At 42.2% G+C, this 18,752-nt stretch overlaps 1 protein-coding gene across 1 annotated transcript in view; it reads left to right on the forward strand.

Annotated features, from left to right (window-relative positions):
* Positions 1 to 18,752, forward strand: part of ess2 (ess-2 splicing factor homolog) — a 75,222-nt gene that overhangs the window by 14,749 nt on the left and 41,721 nt on the right. The window contains exons 2-6 of the mRNA XM_063073592.1: positions 8,907 to 9,075; positions 11,643 to 11,741; positions 11,868 to 12,022; positions 14,845 to 14,962; positions 17,172 to 17,302. Coding sequence (XP_062929662.1) covers positions 8,907 to 9,075; positions 11,643 to 11,741; positions 11,868 to 12,022; positions 14,845 to 14,962; positions 17,172 to 17,302 — 672 coding nt within the window. The remainder of the gene's footprint in view (positions 1 to 8,906; positions 9,076 to 11,642; positions 11,742 to 11,867; positions 12,023 to 14,844; positions 14,963 to 17,171; positions 17,303 to 18,752) is intronic.

Consider the following 18,752-nt stretch of genomic DNA (forward strand, 5'->3'; position numbering starts at 1 on the left):
ATCTGCCTCTGCCACCATCCCTGACAGGGCTTTTCATGCACTCACCACTCTGTGTATAAAAAAAAGTTAACTGTGACATCCCCTCTATACTTTCCTCCAATCACCTTAAAATTTGACCCGCTGGTATTAGCCATTTCCACCCTGGGAAAATCTCTCTGGCTATCCAGTCGATGTATGCTTCTTATCATTTTGTACACCTCTATCAAGTCACCTTTCCTCTTCCTCAGCTCCAAAGAGAGAAGTCCTGGATTGATAATCGAGGCAGCATCCTGGAAAATCTTCTTTGCAACCTCGTTGAAGTTTCTACATGCTTCCTGTAATGAGATGACCAGAATTGAACACGTGGTGTCTAAGCGGTTGGAACCTAGCCTCGTGGCTCTTGAACACAGTCCCTTGGCTAATGGAGGCCAGCACACCATATGCCCTATTAACTTGCACAGTAACTTTAATTTGACAATAACTTTACTTAAATCCCAGAGCTGTCAAAGTGCATTTCAGTTGGTGTTTCTGGTTTGTTATTCTATGATGTCCATAGTACATCACAGGAACAGGCCATTCGGCCCACAATGTTGTCCCAAACCAGCTAAAAGGCAAATCAAAATCACCCAAACACTAATCCCTTCTACCTACACCATGTCCATATCCCTCCGTTTTCCTTACATCCATGTACCTATCCAAAAGTCTCTTAAAAGCCTGTAATGTATTTTCCTCTACCACCACCCCAGGCAGCACATTCCATCCATTCACGACTCACTGATTTAAAAACTTACCCCTCTCGTCCCTCCTTGAACCTACCCCCTCTCACCTTCAATGCGTACACTCTGGTATTAGACATTTCAGCCCTGGGAAACAGATACTCTCTGTCCACTCTATCTATGCTTCTCATAATCTTGTAAACTTCTATCAGATCTCCCCACAGCCTCCGCCGCTCCAGAAAAGAAAACCCAAGTTTATCTAACCTCTTGTGATAGCACATGCCCTCTAAACCAGACAGCATCCTGGTAAACCTCTTCTGCATCCTCTCCAAAGCCTCAACATGCTTCCTATAGTGGGGCAACCAGAACTGTACACAATACTCCAGATGTGGCCTAACCAGAGTTTTATAAAGTTGCAGCATAACCTCTTGACTTTTGAACTCAATGTCTCAACTAATAAAAGCAAGCATTCCATAACAAAATGCTGGAGGAACTCAGCAGGCCAGGCAGCATCTCTGAAAAAGAGTATGGTCAACGTTTCAGTCCTGATGAAGGGTCTTGGCCTGAAACATCAACTATACTCTTTTTCATAGATGCTGCTTGGCCTGCTGACTTCCTCCAGCATTTTGTGTGTTTTACTTGGGTTTGCAGCATTTTCTCTTGATTGGGCATTCTGTAAGCTGCCTTAAGTGTAGCCACTTTCAGGGAGATATGAACTTGTATCCCAAGATCTCTCTGCTCAGCAACACTGTTAAGGACAGTGGTTCAACACCTCACATTTACGTGGGTTAAACTCCATCTGCCATTTCTCAGCCCATACTGTATCTGCAACTGATCTATAGCACGCTGTATTTTTTGCCAGCCTGTTACACTATCCACAACTTCACCAATCTTGGTATCATCTGCAAATTTACTAACCCACCCATCTATATTTTCATCCAGGTCATTTATATACATCACAAACAGAGGACGTCCCAGTACAGATCCCTGCGGAACTCCACTAATTACAGACCTCCAGTTTGAATAAATCCCTTCACCACTACCATCTGTCTTCTATGCACAAGCCAGTTCTGAATCCAAACAGCCAATTTCCCACGCACCCCATGCATCTTAATCTTCTGGATTAGCCTCCCCTGAGGGACTTTGTTAAACACTTTACTCAAGTCCATGTAGACAACATCTACTGCCCTACTGTCATCAATCTCTCTCGTCACCTTATCAAAAAACTCAATCAAGTTGGTAAGGCACTGCATGCCCTGCACAAAGCCATGCTGGTTCTTCTTAATTAGGCCCTGGGTTTCCAAATGCTCATATACTGGCTTTGTCAAGGGCAGGTCGTGCCTTATGAGCCAGATTGAATTTTTTGAGGATGTGACTAAACATATTGATGAAGGAAGAGCAGTGGACCTAGTGTATATGGATTTCAGAAAGGCATTTGATAAGGTACCCCATGCAAGGCTTATTGAGAAAGTAAGGAGGCATGGGATCCAAGGGGACATTGCTTTGTGGATCCAGAACTGGGTTGCCCACAGAAGGCAAAGATCTTTATAAATGACGTGGATGAGGAAGTGGAGGGATGGGTTAGTAAGTTTGCTGATGACACAAAGGTTGGAGGTGTTGTGGATAGTGTGGAGATGTCAGGGGTAAGTTTTTTACTCAGAGAGTGGTGAGTGCGTGGAATGGGCTGCCGGCAACGGTCTTTTGAGAGATTTTGGATAGGTACATGGAGCTTAGAAAAATTGAGAGCTATAGGTAAGCCTAGTAATTTCTGAGGTAGGGACATGTTCGGCATAACTTGGTGGGCTGAAGGGCCTGTATTGTGCTGTAGGTTTTCTGTATTTCTATATTCTATCCCTAAGATCTTCTCCAGCAACTTCTCTGCACTGTCATGAGACTCACTGGTCTGTAGCTTCCAGAATTTTCTCTTGTTTCCTTCTTGTATAGAGCTATGACATTAGCCACTCACCAGTCCTCCAGGACCTTGCTTATGACTAGGGAGGACATGAAGATACTGGTCAAGACCCCAGCAATCTTGTCTCTTGCCTCCTTCAATAACCTGGGGTAAATCCCATCAGGCCCTGGGGACTTACCCACCTTAATACTCATGTGGAGGCCCAACACTTCCTACTCCTTGACCTCTAAATGCCCTAACATATTTATACACTCAGCACTGATCTGCCGTTACTAGACTAGTAATTTAACCACACTGTGCTTCCTCTGTTCCTCTGTGGATTAGCATTTGACACCATGCCTATTTCTCACTCTTCCCCTCTCCCCCTTGTTGCCTCTCATCCTCGACAACACCATCTGAAAGCAGTGCAAGTTTCCACACTGTAAACTGGATGCAATCTGAATCTGTTGGCTTCCAGTTTTACTTTGCCGCTCCTGATTTCTCTTCTGTCTGACTTTTAGGATGAGCAGAACTTCCCTCCAGTATTGAGAACATCAAAGCGACTGTCTTCTCTCTCCATTGCAAACTGTTTCTAAACCACAGAGTCCATCCCCTTCCTTCGCAACTGCCTTTCCATTCAAAAAACATCAAACACCCAATGTGCAAAAAAAGAGCCAGTCCACCACGATCAGAGTCACGCAAAATAGCAATAAAAGAAATGAGTAACCAGAAATACATATGATATGAAACGCCGAGTCCTCTAAAAACAAATCCAATCCTCAAACCGTGCTGATCAAACTTTGCTCAAGACCCAAGACTCCAGCACCTTCCTCCAGCAACAGCGAGCAAGAGGGAGACTGGTCATACACAGGCAGGCAGTGCTGAACACCCACTCGTCTTACGCTCTCATCCTCGTTGATTTCAATCTTACTCGATGCTTTAGTTGGCAAGATCAGCAAGGTGGAGCCGATCATGGGTTCGCACACTGCCATTCAACCATACACTCTGTCCTCAACTTCATTCTCAACACGCTGAATTCTCTCACAGACAGTAAAAGCGCCAGATAGTTTAGTTGGCCCAAAAACACATTATCAATATGGAAATTACAGACTCCAGTCACAGAAAGATTACTAGTAGAAGTATGTTTAAAAGAAGAAGGAGAAGTAGTAGTAGTTTCGTGAACTGTTTGCAGGATGTTGCTTTAGTCGCTGGCGCCATCTTGTTTTTATTTGTACATCTGTTATCTTTGCCTAACCTGCCTAGTTGTGACTCCACACCCACTGACTGGTTGATTCTGAATGGTCTGCTTGGTTCTGGTGCTGTTCGGGGGGGGGGGGGGGAGAATAATAAATTATAGCCTTGCCAATAACTTTAACACTTAATGAAAAAAATCATGAAGCCATGTCGGACGATTGGCAACACGAGCCTTTAGAAGCTGGAAATCTGGAACAACGCACACAAAATGCTGGAGGATCTTGTTTAAAGTCTCGGGGTAACATCGACTACTCATTTCTCTCCTTAGACGTTGCCTTCAGTCCAAAATGTCCACTGTTCATTTCGCACTATAGATGCTGTGATATCATTATGTGCTTGTTGCTCTGGACTATTGGCAACCATGGTACCAATAAATCTTCAGATACCCCATTTAAGTGATTTGATATTGACCTAATGATGACAACAACTGCACTTTGTTTCAAGCAGGTCAGATAGAAGCACATCATCATGTCTTCCTCAGTAGCAAACAGGCTGCTGCATGTAAAACTAATTTGGTGGAGTATCCACAGGAACTTGCTTGTCTCTCTATCGTTGCATTTTGACTGACTAATGTGTTTTGTCTGCTTTCACCCTTTTCCCTGCCTACTAGGATTGCAGCTGCTCCTTGCTTCGTGTCTCAGAACCAATGCCTAATAGGAGCCTTTTCCCCACAACCCCATTTCCATGTCTTTTTTTCAAAGATTGCCCTGTACACATCAAAGGTTCACCTGGTCACGATCCAGTTGCAGTAGACACTGGATAATTTTCATCCCCACAACTAAAGAAGCTCAAGGAGGTGACATTATTATTTCCTCCACTTTATCATTTATAGTCCATTACAAATAGCGATGGAGGAGTTTGATGGTGAAGGTGCCAGGTGATTATCATTTAGAAGGTGAAAGAGCAGTAAACACGAGGAATTCTGCAGATGCTAGAAATTCAAGCAACACACCTCAAATTTGCTGGTTAACGCAGCAGGCCAGGCAGCATCTCTAGGAAGAGGTACAGTCGACGTTTCGGGCCGAGACCCTTCGTCCTGATGAAGGGTCTCGGCCTGAAACATCGACTGTACCTCTTCCTAGAGATGCTGCCTGGCCTGCTGTGAAAGAGCAGTATTGACTTAGTTTCAGACTCATTGACGTTTCAATGATGCGTTAATGGTTTCCAGCCAAGCGGCTTGACAACTTTCCTAACTGCTTCAAAAAGAGGCATAAATTATTAACTGTTTTGTCTGGAAGCAGTGCCACTTGGACTCACTTTAATTTCATTAGGATTCTAAGTACATTCTGAGCCAAGCAGTGCTCAGTGGCTTTCTGGATGAAAGTATTCACCTTCAGGAGCAGATGTTCGCTGGAAAAATAAGAACCATAAAATTTCTGGTTCCATTTTACTTACTTGCCATCGAACATCTGTGTATCTCATAATTTATGCATTCTCAGTTTTATTTTAAAGCCACATTACATGATAGCCTTCCTCTATTTAGACCATAAGTCATAGGAGCAGAATTTGGCAATTTTGCCCAACGAGAGTTTGCTATGCATTGGGTGCAACCTGCTTGGGTATATCCTAAATAAGGTTCTACTGCACTTGTTGGCTAGAAGGCAGCCAGTTTATGAGCAGTTCATGTTACTCCTGATACTCAGAGTAATGAAGGAAATTATCACTGCTAATATACAGCTTGGCGGGAGAGGGAGGGAGGAGAATCCCAGTTCCCTTCCTCCTCTCCACAGTTCTAAGCATTCCGAACTGACCGTTGTTCAATGGCTTTGCGATCTAAGGGCCTTTTTTTTGGAGCTTGTGCAGCTTGGTGTGGCAGTCCAGCAGAGAGGACGTTTTGGATCTAGCTGAGTAGCATAGAAGGACACAGCCTCCTTAGAAAGTGAGTAAAGGAAGAGCCTCAGCATGGGCTCTTCATTGTTTCCCAAGGCAGCCACACACAGGTGGCTATCTGGATTGGTATAGTGTTAGTGTGCTCTTCTCCCTCCTTTGGGATGACATATTGTTTATCGGTGACGGGTGACTGTGGCATGCCTCTTATCATCAACTTCTGCCGTTGTAATGGACCAGGTCACTGCCTAACCAGCTTCTTTCTGGCATTGGAGAGGGTCCAGAGGAGGTTCATGAGAATGATCTTGGGAATGAAAAGGTTAATGTATGAGGAGCATTTGATGGCTCTTTGCCTGTAATCACTGGAGTTTAGAAGAATGAGGGGTATCTCATTGAAATACATCGAATATTGAAAGGCTTAGATCAGGAGTGGCCAACCTTTTACATTCCATGCGTCAATTTTTTCACGCATGAGTTCAGATGCGCCATACAACTCTTGTACCCCCTTTCAATTCCTGTAAAAGTATGTTAATATAGACATATTTAGCATTTTTACATGATATACTGCTTTAATATAAAAACAAAATAAACATTACCTACCTTAGTGAGACTTAACAAATATATTTTGTCGTCTTTTGATTTCTTCCTTTTTCTTAATCACATATTCTTTCTGTAACTCAGACCCAAGCACTAGCTTCAGTTTTCCTTCTATTTCAGTCTGATGTTGTGTTTTATAGTGTCTCTTAAGATCATGTCTTCTATTATGTGAGAAAGTGTTTTCACAAATAATGCACAACGGTTTTCCTGATAGACCCGCAATAGATAAGAACTCATTTTCCCACTGTTCATTGAATTCATGCTTACATCACTTTCTGCTTTTCTTTTGCTCATTTTCTTTTGCACTGTGATGGGTAACTGAATGTAAAATCAAGGCTTAATTTTCGAAAAAGTACAAACCTGCAAATATTAACAAAGGATGAACAAAGCACAACTCCATAGTGCATGAGTGTCAATTGTAAACTGACTGGCAAAAACCTGCGACGCACCGCTGGTGCAGACGCCTGGCGCCTCAGGATCAAACAAGTATCAAACGTGTATTGAACAGTAATGGAACGACTGCAGAACAAAGTCCTTCTTTCCTCGTTTGACTCATTGAACATTTTAAAAAAATTAAAAACAGATTAATTTGAAAGAAGATAACATTCGCTAAAAGATGTGCACAAAATAATAAAATCGCTAAAAATAGTTGCTAAGTTTTAGATTTATTTTCAGTAAAACCCATTTCTAGCTCTAAGCTACTTGAATTCCTGTTATGATTTTTTTTTCTACAAATCGGTTTTTGGTTAATATTTTTTGCATGAGTAGGCTTACTTTTTTATTATTATCACTGGGGTGCAGTGCGCCACTTCTAATCATCCAATGTGCCACTTTTGCTGCATGCGCCACAAGTTAGCCATCCCTAGATGGAGAGGGTGGAAGTGGTGAGCACATTTCCTATATCAGGGGAGTCTAGGACCAGAGGGCACAGCCTCAGAATGGAAGGCTTTAAAACAGAGTTGAGGAATTTCTTTAGCCAGAGGGTTGGTGAATCTGTGGATTTCATTACCACAGCCAGCTGTGGGGGCCAAATCATTGGGTATATTTAAAGTGGAGGTTGATAGGTTCTTGATTAGTAAGAGTGTCAGAGGTTACGGGGAGAAAGCAAGAGAATGGGTTTGAGGTGGATGATAGTAAATTAGCCTTGACTGAATGGTAGAGCCGACTCTGGGCTGAATGGCCTAATTCTGCTCCTATGTCGAATGGTCATATGGCCGTCATGAAATAGTCGCTGATGCCATGAACATGTAGACCAGTTCACTTTTTGTTCATATGTAGGGAGAAGTTAGCCCAAGTTGCTCCTCTCGTATACTTCCTATTTCCCATTCACCATCAATATCCTGTAATGGGCACGGCAAATGGGTATAATACAGCAAATTAATACAATGGTAAAGGGAGAGGGCGGCTCTGCCTGAAAATAGTTCTACTAATAGCTTGGCTTTTGGGGATTGCTGAACAAAAACATGCTGAGCCTGAACAATCCCGTGAGGTAACCTTTTTATATATAATGAAGCAGGATTTGATTCATTTTTTACGTGACTCATCACCACAGGCAAAAATAAATGATGGGAAATGGAATAGAGTTTTTATGGTTCCAACTGCTTCAAAAATTGCAAAGATAAATTTTTATGTAACATTACCAATACCACTTACTGTATTTGGGAAAAGTGATATGGGAATACTTATTTGAACCCAAGTTTTGTTTCATACTTTGTGGATGTGCTATCTCTTATTTCCATCGACTTCAAATACAATATTACTTCATCCGCTCCTGAAATTCTCATCCAAATTCAAGTTCATTGTGTCAAGTATAAATGTGCAGCATATAAATGCCATGAAAATTCTCTCTTTGTAGCAGCAGCACAGTACATTAAAAACATAATGCACATAAACTTCAATTAACATAAATTACACATAACTTGTATGCAAAAACAAACAACAAAATGAACATAATGACATTATTGCAAGATGATAAGAAAAAGTAATATTGTCAGAGGTAGTGCCAGGGTTTTTCAGGTTGGATCAAGAAACTGATGACAGTGAGAAAGAAGCTGCTGCTTCATCTTGAGATGTGGGTCTTTTGGCTTCTGCACCACCTGTACCTCTGTATTGGACTAACTACCTCTCTCCTGACCAGCCTTAGTTGTTCTACTCGTCAGTAGAGATGAAGTCATGTAAAACCATGCCCTGATGTGGACCTGCTTTTGTCCACCAATTACTCAAGTGCTTCCTGGCCTATATAGACCCCAGTATCTTAATTTTGAAGCTGCCATCTTTCATGTAAAATCCCTCCCTACAGATAGACTTCCCCTAACAGTAAACTTCTCAGGAAGAGTAACCAGTGACATAGAGGCGTGTTCTTCCACTTCTAGACATCTTACATCCTTGACTTTAATTATTTAGCCAACTCTCTTGTATTCTCTGCAAAGCTGCTCTGCTCTTGAACCCTCTTCCCTCCCTTGCAGCTTTCCTAACTATTAGCTGTGATCAGGATTCATTAGCTGCCCTAACAAGTCCTTTATATGGCTCAGTGTTTGTGGTTATTAAATGTCTGTAAAGCACCATGATACACTTTTTGCTAGGTTTTAAGATGTAATGTGAGTTACTGTATAATACAGGTCTGATTGTTGCACTTCCAACAGAATTTGGAAAAAATTATCCAACGTGACTTTTTCCCCGATGTGGTAAAGCTAAGTGCTCAGAAGGAGTTTTTGGAGGCTGAAGAGAGTGGCGACATGGAAAAGATGCGTGAAATAACCATAAAATATGGCCCTTCACTTGGGAAACCAAACTTGATGACCCCTGTCCCATGTAAGTTCTTCTCTCTGTTCTCACCTCTGTTTCTGACTGCACAAGTTTTTCTTTGCTTTGCCCTTAGAGTTTTTAACTACTACACTTACACCATACACTCAGTGGCTACTTTATTAGGTACCTTCTGCTGCAGTAGCCCATCCACTTCAAGGTTCGACATTTTGTGGATTCAGAGATGCTCTTAAGATCATAAGACATAGGAGCAGAATTAGGCTGTTCAGCCCAACGAGTCTGCTCTGCCATTCCGTCATGTCTGATCCCGGATCCCACTCAACCCCAGACACCTGCCTTCTCACCGTATCCTTTGATGGCCTGACTGATCAGGAAACGATCAACTTCTGCCTAAATATGCTCATAGACTTGGCCTCCATTGCAGTCTGTGGCAGAGCATTCCACAGATTCACCACTCGCTGGCTAAAAAAATTCCTCCTTCCCTCTGTTCTAAAGGGCTGCCCCTCAATTTGAGACTGTGCCTTCTAGTTCTGGATACCCCCCGCCATAGGAAATATCTACTCCACATCCACCCTATCTAGTCTTTTCAACATTCAGTAGGTTTCAATGAGATCCCCACGCATTCTTCTAAATTCCAGTGAGTACAGGCCCAAAGCTGCCAAAGGCTCCTCATATGTTAACCCCTTCATTCCCAATGAATATTGAAACACTGTTGTAACACATAGTTATTTGAGTTACTGTCAAAGTTCAAAGTAAATTTTATCATCAAGGTACATATATGTCACCGTATACAACCCTGAGATTAATTTCCCTGTGGGCATACTCAGCAGATCTACAGAATAGTAACTATAATGGGATCAATGAAAGATCAACAAGCTGTCCAAATGCAAATATAAATAAATAGCAATAAATAACAATAGATAATGAGATAGAGACCTTAGAGTGAGATCGTTGGTTGTGGGAACACATCAATGGATGGGCGTGAGTGTAGTTATCCCCTTTGTTCAAGAGCCTGATAGTTGTTGGGTTGTAACTGTTCTTGAACCTGGCAGTGTAAGTCCTGAGGTTCTTGTACCATCTTCCCGATGGTAGCAGCAAGAAAAGAGGATGGCATGCGTGGTGGAGATCTCTGATGGTGGGTGCTGTTTTCCTACGACAGTGTTTCATGTAGATGTGTTCAAAGGTTGGAAGGGCGTTACCTATGATATACTGGGCTGAATCCACTGCCTTTTGTAGGAATTTCCAGTCTGACTTTCTGTCAGCTTGAACCAGTCTGGCCATTCTTCTCTAACCTGTCTCATTCAAAAGGTATTTTTGCCCACACAACTGCCGCTCACTGTACGTTTTTTGTTTTTCACACCATTCTCTGTAAACTCTAGAGACTGATGTGTGTGAAAATCCCAGGAGAACAACAGTTTCTGAGATATTCAAACCAGCCTTTCTAACCCCAGCTATCATTCCATGGTCAAAGCCACTTAGATCACTTTTCTTCCCCATTCTGATGTTTGGTCTGAAGAACAGCTGAACCTCTTGACCATGTCTGCGTGCTTTTATGTTTTGAGTTCCTGATACATGATTGGCTGATTGGATATTTGCATTAACAAGCAGTGTACAGGTGTATCTAATAAAGTGGCCACTGAGTATAGGTTTTCTTGTTCAGTGTCCATGGGAATTAGAATGAAAATGTTAAAACTGAAACTCTGTCTAGGAATCTCCCCCCCCCCACCTCCCCCAGATGTTCAAACAAATAAAAGTAATGCCAGAAAGTAGGAGGAGTTCCGCTTTGAAGGAGAGCTCAGCAGTGCAAGCAGGAGGTTCTGGTAAGGAAGCAGGTAAATGGCAGGCATCAACCATGACTTTGCAAAGCGTGGTTTAGATGAAAATGGACTTTACTATGATTCTCCCTACAGTCAAAACATTTGTATAATTTTTATAAACCTTGTTCTGAATGTTAACTCAAACACAAGGAAATCTGCAGATGCTGGAAATTCAAGCAACACACACAAAATGCTGGTCTCGGCTCGAAACATCTACTGTGCTTCTTCCTATGGATGCTGTCTGGCCTGTTGCGTTCCACCAGCATTTTGTGTGTGTTGTCTGAAAGTTAACTCAACAGCGAAGGGTTGGCGTGGCTTGCTTGTCCAATCTGAGAAATTGTTACATCAGAAAATTGATGTGAGCGGCAAAAGAAGGGCAAAGAAAATACGTAAATGCACAGAAATGATTAGTTATGTAGGAGGAATTAAAGAACTCAAACATTTTATTATCCTGTGATTCCAATACTGTGAAAATGCCATCAATCTAATCCTTCCTTCCCACATAACCCCCTCTATTTTTCTATCACCTGTGCTTATCTAAGAATGTCTTAAATGCCCCTAATGTATCTGCCTCTCCCACCACCACTCTGTGTAAAATACCTACCTCTGCCACCCCCCCATGCTTTCCTCCGAACACCTTAAAATTATTTGGTGTGGCGATTTTGGTGATGGGTGTTTGTGGTGAGCTGAGTGGTTGTCAAGGGGCCAGAGAGGTATGTTGGTGTGTTGTTAAGGAGAGTGGAGGAGTAATGTGTGTGTCAGTGTGTCTCCTCCATTTCATGTTTTAATGTCTTGCAGATCACACTCCAGGTTCTTTTGAGACACCAGAAGTTACCTCAGGTTCTCCATCTTCGCAGAGTAAATCCCGATTAGATGGAAAGCCTCCAAGTGATGGAGGTAATTTTCATTTCATTTTCATGAGTTTAAACTCTTCCTTGCTTGTGTGATAATAACTGGCCTCCGTGTCTTAACCAGCTGAGCTCAAGGTTTATATCCCAGCTTACTGAGTCTCCCACTTTGCAGGAGAAAAAGAAGAGGAATTGCCAACTCTGGACACTTACTTGGGGCAAAGTACCAGTGAAGACAATGCTTCCTTCAATCAGATTATGGAGCTTGCTGAAGAGCGGAATAGGGCTAAACACGCCTGGCTCTATGAGGCAGAGGAAAAATCAAAGCAGGTGCACTTTCTTTATGTTGACCTGTTAACCTATTCCATGATTAATCTAACCCTTCCCTTCTACACAGCCCAAAGCCCTCCATTTTTCTTTCATTCTTGTGCCTACCTCGGAGCCTCTTAAATGCCTGTAATACATCTACCGCAACCACCAGACCTAGCATCTTGTTATATACACCTACCACTCTCTGTGTGAATAACTTGCCTGTGACATCCACCGCGCCCCCCCCCCCCATTCTTTATACTCTCTTGTATCAGCCATTTCTGACCTGGGAAACAGCCTCTGGCTGTCCACTCTATCTATACCTCTTGGACACTTCTATTCTTTAAGATAAAAGCCCTAGCCCACTCATCTTATTTTCATTAAGACATGCTCTCTAGTCCAGGCAACATTCTGGTAAATCTTCTCTACAACCTCTCTGGAGCTTGCATGTCCTTCCTACAATGAGGCGATCAGAACTGAGCACAATATTTTAAGTGTGTGCATTTGCAAGTATGCTTGACACACCTACTTCTTGAGTTAAATCCTTGGATAATTTTGAAAAATTGGGTTGGAGATGTGGTGAGATGTCCAGGGACGCTGGCTTTTTATAAATACATACAGTGTGCTAGTAAGTTTGTGAACCCTGTAGAATTTTCTCTATTTCTGCATAAGTATGATCTAAAATTGATCAGATCTTCACACGTCCTAAAACTAGATAAACAGAACCCAATTAAATAAATAACACTATACTTGTTCATTTATTTATTGAGAAAAATTATCCAATATTACATGTATTTGTTGGAATAAGAATGTAATGCCTTCTACAAAAGCTATTTGGAGTTGCGTATTCCAATCAATGAGATGAGATTGGAGGTGTGGGTTGTAGAGGTGCCCTGCCCAAAAAAAAGACACACAAAGTCAGGTTACTGGTGGAGCCTGCTCTTCTCAAGGAAGATCTGTGCACCATGCCTCGATCAAAACAACTTTCAGAGGACCTTGGATGAAGAATTGTAGAGATGCATGAAGCTGGAAAAGACTACAAAAACATTTCTAAAGACCTGAGTGTTCATTAGTCCACAGTAAGAGAAGTTGTCTACAAATGGAGGAAAATCAGTACTGTTGCTACTCTCCCTAGGAGTGGGCATCCTGCAAAGATCACACCAAGAGCACAACTTGCAATGTTGAAGGAAGAGAAAAAGAACGCAAGGATAACAGCAAAAGACCTGCAGAAATCTCTAGAACTTGCTAAAGTCTCTGTTCATGTGTCCACTATAAGAGAAGCACTGAACAAGAATGGTGTTCATGGAGGGACACCGTGGAGGAAACCACTGCTCTTCAAAAAATCATTGCTGAACGTCTCAAGTGTGCAAAAGACATACTGGATGTTCAGCAATGCTTCTGGGACAGATGAGACCAAAGTTCAACTTTTTGCCAGAAATGCACACTGCTGTGTTTGGGGAGTAAAAAGGCACTGCACACCAACGCCAAAATCTCATTCCGACTGTGAAGCATGGTAGAAGGAGTATCTTGGTTTGAGGCTGCTTTGCTGCCTCAGGGCCTGGACAGCTTGCAATCATTGAGGGACCAATGAATTCAAAACTATATCAAGACATTTTACAGGAGAATGTCAGAGTAGTAGTCTGTCATCTGAAGCTTAATAGATGTTTGATGATGCAACAAGACAATGATCCGAAAGACAGAAATCAACAACAGAATGGTTTAAAAAGAAGAAAATTTGTGTTTTGGAATGGCCAAGTCAGAGTCCAGACCTTAATTCTATAGAAATGTTTCTGGAAACATTTGATACAAGGAAGCTCATCAACATCCCAGACTTGAAGCAGTTTTGTAAGGAGGAATGGCTAAAATTCCTCCAAGCCGATATGCAGGACTGATCAACAGTTACCCGAAATGTTTGGTTGAAGTTATTGCTGTACAAGGGGCGGGGGGGGGGGGGGCGATCACACCAGTTACTGAAAACAAAGGTTCACATACTTTTTCCAACAAATACATGTAATACTGAATCATTTTTCTCAATAAATAAATGAATGAGTATAACGTTTTTTGCGTGATTTATTTAATTGGGTTCTCTTTACCTAGTTTTAGGACTTGTGTGAAGATCTGATCACATTTTACGTCATATTTATGCAGAAATAGAGAAAATTCTACAGGGTTCACAAACATTCTAGCACCACTATACATTGTTTTCTATCACGAAGTGTGCAGCAAAGGAGATCTGAGGACAATTTGACTTGATCATGCCCACTTGGTCATTCTGTGATTTTGGAGGAACATGCTGTATGTCTGAACTGGTGCTCAGACAAGTGCAACTTAAACATGGAAACTGTAACCCTCCTTCCAACAAATGGACTCAGAGTTTTGATAATGGGTACCCTCCTCTCTATATCATCCTGTTGCTGAATGATGAACAGGGAATGGTTTGTGGAGGATAAATCCCTTTGATTTTAGGGAGGAGTGGATAGCTGAAATATAGAAGCAATGCGTCTATGAGGTGCTTATTTATTGCTAATGTATTTTGTTGTTCCTTTCTGCACCTTGTGGCACATCGGGCAGCAACCTTGCTGTTTCTTTAGCATTTGTATGTTTTTTACAAAGTCGAGTTGCTAGTTCGACACTCAACTCAGCACGGATGGAATGCTTGCAAGGAGGCGGCCAGATTCAAACTCAGGACCACCCTCCCTGAAGTCCAGTGCAGATGGCACTACACCAGTGGCCGGCTTTAACGTATATGAAATAAAGGAACAATTGCTCTTTGAGGTTTAAAGAGGGGTTGTGTAAAGTTTTACTGTCTGGCCATCCATGGGTGATGATGGATCTCATTACAGGGCCATGAAGAAATGCTGGCACTACCTTCGCCTGATGCTTTGGCTATTGAGGACAGGAAACCAGGGGTGAAAACCTGGAAGTACAAAGCCAAGAATATTCTGATGTATTACCCAGAAGGTAAGGCTCAGACTGATACAGTAATCCTATTCAGCTCTGTCTCCTTATTGTTTGAGTATTGATAACAACTGAGCCACATGTACAGTGTCACCTACAGTCAGTAGCCTCTGTCACTGCCAATATTGGAGTAAGAAAGGAGACACAAGACTGCAGATGCTGGAATCGAGCAAAAGCAAAACAAATATTGGAGGAACTTAGTGAGTCAGACAGCCTTTGTAGTGGAAATGATCAACACTTCAAGCAGAGATCCTTCAACAAGATTGAAGGGGCAGAGGAGAGGTGAGATGAGGGGAATTGGTAGCAAGAGATGGCAAGATATTGAATTCCATCATTTGCAGCCCTTTAATGTTTCTGCCTGTCACCTCCCAGTGTCTTGCTTTTTCCACCCTTCCTTCCTTCATATAATCACCCAACCTGTCACCTGAATCCATGTAGTGCTTGCTGTCTTGCCCGACTTCTTCCTTTTCTGTGGCTACTTCCCCTCTATTCATTAACTCCAGATGAAGAGTCTCAATCTGAAACATCGACTGGCCATTTCTCTCTTCAAATGTTGTCTGATCCACTGAGATCCCCCAGCAGTTTGTTTTATTTTTGCTCATAGGTACAAGAAATTGAGAAGAGGGTATGTAATACTTATGGTGATGAAGCAACAAGAGCTGGAGTATTTGGGGTGTAAGAGAAAGGAGATTTTCAAAGAATAGTGAAAGTTGTGAACACAGTTGGAGTGAGTACCAAAGAATGTCAAGATCCTTGCTCACTTTGTGTGCTAACAGACCTTTCCAATCAATTAGAACATAACTGAAGCTCATCCTTTCTGGAACCGTTCCAGTGACTCTTCTTTTCCAATGCTTTCGAAAGTGCTTGCCTTTCAGTGCAACGCTTTATGGAAGTTCGAAATAAGTTTGTTGGTTTTGTACTTTAGGTATAAAGCCCAGATAGTTTTTGGCTTCTCTCTGCCTTTGCAATGTTCTCCATAATAAATATCACTACACCATTCTTTTCCAAATGTCTAACCACTGCCATCACCCTCACATTTTCCTGTACACATTCTCTCTGACATGTCCATCACATTTTCTACCATCTACCTACACTGGGCAAGTTTACAATGAACAATGAACATAGTGACCAGCACATCTGTGGGATGAGGGAGGAAACTGGAACCCCCAGGTTACCGGAGCTGTAAGTGGCAGTATTGATAACTACACCAATGTGCCCAGTCTGCCTGCCTCTACTGCCAACGTTTACTCTTGTTCTTAGCAGTGTAGAGGAACGGTTGAATGTTTGGGTTCATGTCCATAAATCCCTCAACATTGCTATGTAAATTGATAGAGTGGTTAAGGTGGTTTATGGTGTGTTGGCCTTTATTAGTCAAGTTCAAGAGCCTTGGGGTAATGCTGCAGCTCTATAAGACCTTGAGTAGACCACACTTGGACTTTTGTGTTCTGTTCTGGTTGCCTAATTATGGGAAGGATGTGGAAGATTTAGACAGGGTGCAGAGGAGTTTAACCAGGATGTTGCATGGGTTTAGAGTGCATGTCTTATGAGGATAGGTTGAGTGAGCTTGGGCTTTTCTCTTTAGGAGAGAAGGAGAATGAGAGGTGACTTGATAAAGGAGTGTATAAGATGAAAAGAGGCATTGATTTAGTGGACAGCCAGTCCCGTTTTCCCAGGGCAGCAATGACTAATATGAGAGGGCATCATTTTAAAGTGATTGGAGCATAGTATAAGGGAGGAGGTATGTTTCTGACACAGAGTGGTGGGCGCATGGAATGCCCTTCCAGGGTGGGGATAGAGGCAGATGCAGTAGGGATATTTAAGAAACACATGGATGAAAGAAGAATGAGGGCTATGTGGGAGGGAAGGGTTAGATTGATCTTGGAGTAAATTAAAAGGTCAACACAACATTGTGAGCTGATGGGCCTGTACTGTGCTGTAGGGTTTTATGTGTATGTTCCAGCTCTAATGTTTTTGTTCGGTCTATATTTTGAGATATTTTTAACTGAATTCCTCAATAAAACTTAATTAATATTTGACACCTATTTGCTTAATCCTCATCTGATGCAGCAAGTGAAAAGGTGCCTAAAATTGCTTATCCATTGTGCTGTGAAGTCACTCCCTGGTTGTTTCTCCACAGTCTCTGGTCCTCTGTAGTCAATCTGATATCCCGTCCACTCAACTGTCCCTCTCCCTTTCTCTCTCTTGTTTGTAGGAGTGAAGGATGATGAACTCTTCAAGAAACCTCGTGAGGTAATTCACAAGAACACCCGCTTCCAGAGTGACCCTTTCAGTCAAACCTTGAGCAAATCTCAGCTGCAGCAAGCAGCAGCTCTCAATGCACAGGTATGTGAAATGGGATGCCTTTCATGGGCCCTCATTCTAGCTGGCTCTGACAGGTCTTGGCCACCTCCTGTCCCTTTTGTAACCACACTATGTGACCATGCTTGTTCCTCCCTCATCTGCATCCATCAGAACCCCTTCCTTCATTATTCCTCGACAGCCTGGGCGTCCATCTCCCTACCTTTCCATCTCAATCATTCCCTTGATCTTCCCCACTCGGTATCAATGCACTGAAGAATCCACAGATTTGAATAGTCCGATACGGTCGTGACAGCACTGTCAAGTTATCAAACGCCTATCTCAGCTGAAGGGTCTTTAATTTGAAACATTAACTCTAAGGTGCTGAGTAGGTTTTCAATTTTTTTTTGTTTTTATTTCCATTACTAACAATCCAGAGACTTGAGGCAGCAATTGTGGAACTTAACACTTTGTTATTTAAGGAAAATAATTAGTGTGTATATTGGTGAACAAAAAAATTACTGGATCATTGTAAAAGATCATCTGGGTCATTAATACCTTTCAGAGGAAGGAAATCTGTGTTTCCTTAATCTACAAAACCAGTGAGAACATGCACAGAAAGTTTCGGACAGTACAAATAAGCTTATATATTATTTATTTATTTATTTATTAATCAGAATTTGACATCGGCAGGATGAAAGAAAATAGAGAGCTACGTGGGAGGGAAGGGCTAGATTTATCTGGAGTAGGTTAAAAGGTAAGCACAACATTGTGGGCTGTATGGCCTGTACTGTGCTGTACAGTTTTATGTTCTGCATGTTACTGCAGATCACCAAAGTGGTCGGACTCTAAACTGCTGGTTGAAATATTGCAACAAACCACTGGGTTGTATTATAATGATTGTAACTGTTAAAACAGGGATGGTTTAAAACCTGATGCGTCTCCTTGCATTGAATGAGGGTGTGTCAAGTAGTTCTTGTCTGATTTTTTACAAAGTGCTCCTCTCAAACATCTGGGGATTAGTGTCCACGTTTTGGGGAGTTGTCCCACAGACTAGTCAAGTTACAGCCTGACTCTTACAGAACCTTCCCTTTCAAGCAATGTGTTGGGCTCCTCCATCACTAATTCTACCCCATTAGAGGACAGATTCACCAGAGGGGATGTGATTGAGTGATACTCTTACAGGAGATAGTAGCCCTCTTGTGTTGACTCTGTGAGGTTTCTTGGCATCAGGTGAAATGTGGACAAGAAAACCTCCTGATTACCGCCTCCCGTCCAAACCACTGATAGTAACAAGGGAGCATATTGTACTCTCGAGTAATAGAAGTACAGAAATAGGCCCTTCTGCCCATCTACTTTGTGCTGAACTATTAACCTGCCTCATACCACCAGCCTGCACCCGGACCACAGCCCTCCATACCTCTTCCATCCATGTACCTATCCAAACTTCTCTTAAATGTTGAAAATGAACCCACATCCACCACTTCCACTGGCA

This window comes from Mobula hypostoma, chromosome 2, assembly GCF_963921235.1.
Source record: "Mobula hypostoma chromosome 2, sMobHyp1.1, whole genome shotgun sequence".
Lineage (NCBI taxonomy): Eukaryota > Metazoa > Chordata > Chondrichthyes > Myliobatiformes > Myliobatidae > Mobula > Mobula hypostoma.